Genomic DNA, 6,912 nt, shown 5'->3' with positions numbered 1-6,912 from the left:
AATAATAATAATAATAATAATAATAATAATAATAATAATAATAATAATAATTATTCTAGGAGAGGGTCACCATAAATCAGAATCTCCTTGAAGGCTCATAAAAAACAATTAAAGCAAACAGTAATTAAAAACAGTGGCTAACCAGGCAGTGGTAATGTTCAAGTCTGCCTGGCAGAAGCTGCCTTTGAAAAACACATTTCATGTTTTTCCAGATACATGTGGAGAATGGGCTGGTTACAGTTGCACCATGGCAGGAAGAATAATTTTCACAACACTGGTTCTGGGACCAACTCTGCTTCATTATTGTTGTGTATATTTCAGGACTGGATGCTGGCATATTAAAATATATATATATTTTGGTTTAATTGAATAAAGCTGTATTTTAAATTCTTGAAGGAGGTGTTTATGGGGAACATTGAATCATCCTACTATTTGGATTTGGATGAACTGAACATCTCTGAAGTGATTAGCCTTTAGTTTTTTATTTGCTAATACCTCTCCCTGTCATTTTCAGAGGCAGAAACCCGTGTCTGTTGCTGCCACTAATGAATCTGATGGCTTTGAAAATCTCTTCTGTGTTTCATAATCACACTGATATATTTTGGCCTCAAACATTTTCATATAATGAATGTCACCTGAAAATGAGTGCTTATTAAGGTTCATTATGTAGTTTATGCCTTCTTCCTGACATGCATGTGAATATTAACATTAATGAGAGCTATGCAGAGGCACTCAAGGAGAAATAGATATACCGATATTAGGATAGTAAGGTCCCTAATGCTTGCTTTATAGTACCTCTGAAAGGAAATAGAATTGTCTTTATTTTTATGGATTCTGTTTTGAATGCTGATATTTGAATTTTCAGCAACAGAGTTTCTAAAGAACACCCACACACATTTGTGCACTAGGTTATCTCCCCTTTTTTGGAGTCCATAGTGTGAGTAGTAGTGGCCTCCTAGTTTTATTTTATAAGAGGAGAGACTTTTCCACAAGAATGTCCCTTCTAGCTAAGACCTTCAAAAGTTTTCCCCCAGGTCCCAATCTGCCAAATTAAGCTATTTTAGGTACATGACTGCTTGAGAGCCTTTTCAGAAGCTGCACCCTAGTTATGGAAATACATGTAAGCCTGGCACTCTATAATTTTTCAGCAGGAGACAAGACACACCAGCCTGTTCTTGCACACTTTTAATGGCTTTTTATACTTTAAACTTTTTACGTTGTCTTTAGCTTATTGACATTTTAGAGCCGAAACAGATGGCTGAAAAAAGCTCACTTCCGGGCATCATCAGCGTGTGGTGTTTACATACTGCATGCTCTGATGACACCTGGAGACCATCTGGAAGCCACTGAGACATGGCGGCTTCAAGACACTGTGCCGGTGTGGTGTTTATAACCTTTTCAACTCCTATTTGGTCTGGGTTCAAGGCAGATTTGGGGCAGCACATGTGTTTGCAGCGGCCCCAAGTCGTCTTCAGTGGCTTCTTCTTGCCAGTCTGTTCTGGCCCTTAGTTGGTTCCACCAATGGGTGTTATGGTGTCTTATGGTTGAATTTGTGGTTTCATCATTATATTTAAAAAAATAAAATAAAAAGGCACCTTGAGGTTAAACATGAGAGAGAATGGCATACATTTATATACAGATGGGATAAAGGTCTTTCTTTCCTTGAAAGAGTACATCTTACTCATACAAAAACACCCAGTTTAGAGCACCCTCCCCCAATATAGGGCCTTCTATATGCACTGGATTAGGAATGCCTTCACTGGTCATGCCACTTCCTCACACCCAGGTGGCATGGAGGACCACAACTGTTTCTCTGAGAAGAGTTTCTCCTGCTTGATGGCTGTGCTGGCTGGGAAGTTTCTAGAAATAATGCAAAACATCTAGAAGCCACCAGTGTGGAGAAATAATTTTTTTCCAGCATATGACAGAGAATTAAAAAGTTGTGTCCAGAATTTCCATGTATGGATGTCAAACTCTATTTTCCATATGTCCTTCTCCCTTCTAATTCTACTCCTTGTATCTTTTACCTTTTAGACTATATGTCTGAGAACAGAGAACCTCTTAAGTACTGATTTTTATATTCTGCTAAACAATTAAAGCTCCTTTATGAAGCCAAATAGCATCTTTGCTCCTAAGAGGAAAACATTAATGAGACAATGTCCTCAGTTTACAACAGAGGACATGGTCCTGGATTTGAAGCCATATGGTTTGTGATGCTCCACAACTTATTTGTGGATACACAGGCTCACCTCCTTTAAATAACCCCTATTTTTTTGTTGCTGTTGGCTACACCTGACATTGCTTTGCGTGTAGAAAAAGCTTTGTGACAGAGCAGTACTTGTGACATCTCTCAAAGAACATCCTCAGAGATGTAAAGGTATATGACCTGGGATGGCCTACAACTTATTTGGGGGTCAGAGGACTGGTTCTCTTTTTATGGATTGCCATCCATGATCCTCATACATTTTTGTGCTTTTCCTAAAATCAGCTATGCAGCTGGAAAAGAAATGGTTTTTATCTTGAAGGGGAGAGTTTACTGATCATGACAATATACCACAAAGTCTAGTTAAAGGTTGAATTTGGGATTCAGAGGCATACAAATATCTGGCCTTTATTCAGCTGACTGAAAGAGCTGTGTTTTGAGGTCCTGGCCACATAAGAAACTGGGAAGTGGGAATTAGGAAACAGTATCATTGTGAGGTACAAGCAATTTTGTTGGGGCTTCAAAGTTTGCAAAAGTATAAACAATGTTTAGTGGGTTATCTCCTCCTTCAAACAGGCTAGAGAAGATGAAGCACGATTGGTGGACATGAAATGATGTTGGTGGAAGGAGCAAGAAAATTAGTGGAGAGAATAAAATAGAGGGCAGGGTCATCCCAATATTTATTCTAAGTGCCACTTATGTTTCTGTATTGTTACTGAGTAAAATAAGGTTGAGGTTGCAACCTATAGTATATAGACATCTTGGAAAAACGTCATTGAACTCAGTTGGATCTATTTCTGAATAGGCTGCATAGGAATGCCCTATGAGTCACCTAATTAAATAATTCATGTTACTTATGCCTATTTTATTCATATCATTAAAAAAACAACCCAGATATGTTCTGCTTACCCTGAACTTGCCTTTGATTTTTGTCTCTTTATGTCAAAAAATATTTGATGCCCATTTGGCATCATCAAATGCAATTAGAGTAAAATATTTTTGCCTTGCTTTTTAAAAAGTTGTTGTAATTCAGGGTCAGATTCTATCCTCAGATGAATGTATGCCAAGCTGATATTTTGCTTCTAATGTGTAAAAGATACAGGAATTTTTAAAATTAGAATTTTAATTAATTATGAATAGGGAAAGATAATGATTTTATATTTAATTATTAAATGACTCTACCAGGGACAAAAACAGCCTTGGACACAAATAGGCAGATCATACTTTGGAGAGAGTACTTCATCTTGGAATGCCTCTTGTACAGCCCGCTCTTGGCATACATGCCCTCACTGTACACTGTACATGGCTTTAAGCTTACATGGATGGCGAGAGACAAGGGACAAAATGGCATATGCACCGGAGAAATGGGAGTGTGCCACCATTCAAATCAATGAGATTCAAGCATATATGAAATTTGCCATACATGGCGGGGTGTGTTTGTCCAGAATGGATACCCTGCATATGGCAAGGGCAGACTGTAGTTAAAATCTCTCCCAGTCTCCAGTCCAAAAAATATGGCCTTTGTAAACCCGCTACACATACACTGGCTGTGCCTGTCTCTGCTCCCAACAAAGAAGAATGGACAGTCCTTCTTTGCTGGTGAGAAACTTCTCCTTTTGCACCTGGTCACCATTCAAACAGCTGGTTGAACAGTAACCAAGAGGCCTCTTTCCTCTTTGCCACAAGGCTGGCATGGGTGAGAGGCATCTCAGTTGCTGCTCTTGAAGTGACTGGGTGCAAAGAGAGCAGTGAACAAGGTCAGTAGTTTTGAATTTGCAGTAGAAGAACAGACCTAATATCAAGAAGTGTGTGTTTGCATGTGTGCTCTAGAGTTGGTGGTCAAGAGGAAAGGGGACTGTAGCCTGAAAAATTTGGGGACCACAGCTCTAGGACATTTATGTATCACCAGCCTCACAGGAATATATGAAGGGAAATGTTTCTTCTGTCTCATGTATCTTATCTATCTATATATGAAGAAACATTTCTTTGCATTTATGTCCACTTGCTTTCAATTTTCTGTGTGTATCAAACTCTCTTCCAATGCTGTGACTCTATGAGGCGTCACAGTTATCTCACACAAAAATCCACAGCTTGTTACTTCCCAAACCTTCTTCATTTCAGCTGTATAATTAGAGATAGAGTCATTCTGGTAGAGCTGCTACTGTGAAACAATTGGGAGACAGAAATCCTATTGATCTACTGCAGTTCACTGAGAGATTTATCAGCCTTGTTGGATTTATGCCATAATTAAAACATTTTAAATGAAAGTGTTAGTATATATTATGTTGTATTTTATTTTACTGAAAATGCTGACACTGGTGGGAAGTAATTTAACTTGCTTTATCCCAAACAGGAATTCTCTTCTGTTATCCTACTCCTTACCTCTTTGAATTGGAATCTATGGCTTCTGAGTTAATTAAATTGGATGCAAGAGAGACACCTACCAAAGGAAATTTTTATCTTCTACATTGGATTCAGTTTCTGTCAGTGACCTTCATTTAGTTGCAGTTTGCAGTCTCAAAAGACAATGCATATAATATATATGATACAAAAGAGTGTTCAGCTGCTGAAAAATCTCATTGAGCTGGGCTGTTGCCATCATTAATGGACAAGCAAGAAAAGATTTGCTTTCTGTTTCTTCCCTCCATCTAATTGTGTGCATTTCTGTTTCTGTCTTGCAGTTTTTGGTGAAGATCTACATGCCAGCTTATATTTTGTCAATGCATCTTTGCAAGAGGTAGTGTTTGCAAGCACCACAGGGACACTGGTGCCCTGTCCAGCTGCAGGGATCCCTCCTGTGACGCTCAGATGGTACCTAGCAACGGGCGAGGAGATCTACGATGTTCCAGGGATCCGCCACGTCCACCCTAATGGCACTCTCCAAATTTTCCCTTTCCCTCCTTCAAGCTTTAATAACTTAATCCATGATAACATTTACTATTGCACAGCTGAAAATCCTTCAGGGAAAATCAGAAGTCAGGATGTTCACATTAAGGCCGGTGAGTACAGTCAAATAGTGATCTTATTAATATTTATTTAACATTAAGAGAGAATGGAGTGTGCTAGGCAAGGTTGCAATTTAGGCCTGATTCCTGCTCAGAGATCATATACTTTCCATTATACTCATCAGATGGAAATGTGGGTGGGATCTAAGATTGACCAGTAGTCCTATGGATTGGGTAGGGAAGAAGTTGTGTAATAGTGGAAGAATGGATGAGACAAGTCAGTGGCGGGTTACAGACCGCCAAAAAATACGTATGGAATAGGTATTAGGATTAGGAAGGGGCGGTGCTTCCGCACCCCCTTAACCCTAGTACGTATTCCAATATGGCGGCGCCCCTTCCATATGGGGGCCGCCATGTTTACATATCGGATGCATAGCGTCCAGACGTGTCGCGGCACCTATGACGTCGTGAATGTGCCAGCGGCACCTCGCAACGTCATAGAGGTGCCGCAAGAAGGAGCTCCATTTTTGCTCCGCGCTACGGCTCCCTCACGGAGCAAGCGGCGGTGGCGGCGGCGGCAGACCACCGCAAAGCAGCGGTCTGTAACCCGCCAGTGTGTCTTTTCACATTACACAATTAAAGGTCTATGATTCCACTTTAACTGCCATGGTTCCATGCTATGGAATCCTGGGATTTGCAAGTTTTTTTTTAAAGAGAAAGATTTATTTAGAATTCTCATCCTCTAGTATCTCATCAGACTTCTTCTTCTTCTTCTTCTTCTTCTTCTTCTTCTTCTTCTTCTTCTATTTAATTGTATCCTGCTTTTCTCCCAGAACTGGGTCTCAGAGTGGTTTCACAACATTTAAAAACAATACAAGTAAAAATATAGAAAAGTGATATATTAAAACAGAATTAAATTATTAGAATATTAAAATAGATTATTTATTATATACCTCAGGCTTCCATAGGATGCTGCCATATCAGTTAAAGTAGGATATGGCACTTTAATTGTGTTGGGTGGAAGGCCCATGGGATATGGTTTCTGTGCAGATAGATGCTGTTACTAGTGTGTACAGTGGCAACCCAAAAGACTAGTGTGAGAGAAGATCCAATTCCCTGTATTCCTTGCATATAGGGTATTTCAGTGATGATGCAGGAGAGCACCTGAGCTTTTGCTGCTTTGCCCAATGCTGCATCCCTGTGCTAGCCCCACCAACTCAGAGCTATTATGTTAAATGTGTTTATGCTTGGAGGGACCTTTATTTGAAAGCATTGTTTCTGCCAACACTCCCAGTCCTCATTGGCCAACAACATGGACTTGGATGTCATTCTTTATTCTATCTTAATGTTTTCCTCTTGTCTTTTAAAGTTCTCTACTGGGTAAATTATCTCAATGTCTGAATGTCTTCATTTTCTTGAAGGCACAGATTTCTCTGTCACCAAAAGAACCTAATGGAATGCTTTTATATTATGCAATTAAAATAGGAATTATCCAGGACATTATTCTGATAGGTTTTGGATTGTTTTATTATGGACTAATACTGTATTATATGAAATCCTCTATATATTTTAATCCATGTTAAACTATAAGTTATTCTCTGAAGTACATTTATAGGTTTTGTGGATCCTAATGAAGTTGACTTAAAGTGGAGAGAAAGAGGAGGGGAAAGAGGGAGGTATCCTCTGTTTCAATCAAAATGTTCTTGAATCAGTGTCACTGATGTTATCAGAACTGTTTTAAATAACTTTCTGGAATCCTGGAAT

General features: G+C 39.2%; 2 protein-coding genes across 2 annotated transcripts in view; both read left to right on the top strand.

Moving 5' to 3' along the window:
- HMGN1 (high mobility group nucleosome binding domain 1) overlaps positions 1 to 6,912 on the top strand; it is a 1,114,480-nt gene that overhangs the window by 253,315 nt on the left and 854,253 nt on the right. The window lies entirely within an intron of this gene.
- DSCAM (DS cell adhesion molecule) overlaps positions 1 to 6,912 on the top strand; it is a 494,765-nt gene that overhangs the window by 80,223 nt on the left and 407,630 nt on the right. The window contains exon 2 of the mRNA XM_042456815.1: positions 4,885 to 5,202. Within this exon, the coding sequence (XP_042312749.1) occupies positions 4,885 to 5,202 (318 nt within the window). The remainder of the gene's footprint in view (positions 1 to 4,884; positions 5,203 to 6,912) is intronic.

This window comes from Sceloporus undulatus, chromosome 3 (genome assembly GCF_019175285.1).
Source record: "Sceloporus undulatus isolate JIND9_A2432 ecotype Alabama chromosome 3, SceUnd_v1.1, whole genome shotgun sequence".
NCBI lineage: Eukaryota > Metazoa > Chordata > Lepidosauria > Squamata > Phrynosomatidae > Sceloporus > Sceloporus undulatus.
The sequence above is the reverse complement of the archived record's forward strand: the minus strand, read 5'-3'. Positions and strand labels throughout refer to the sequence as shown.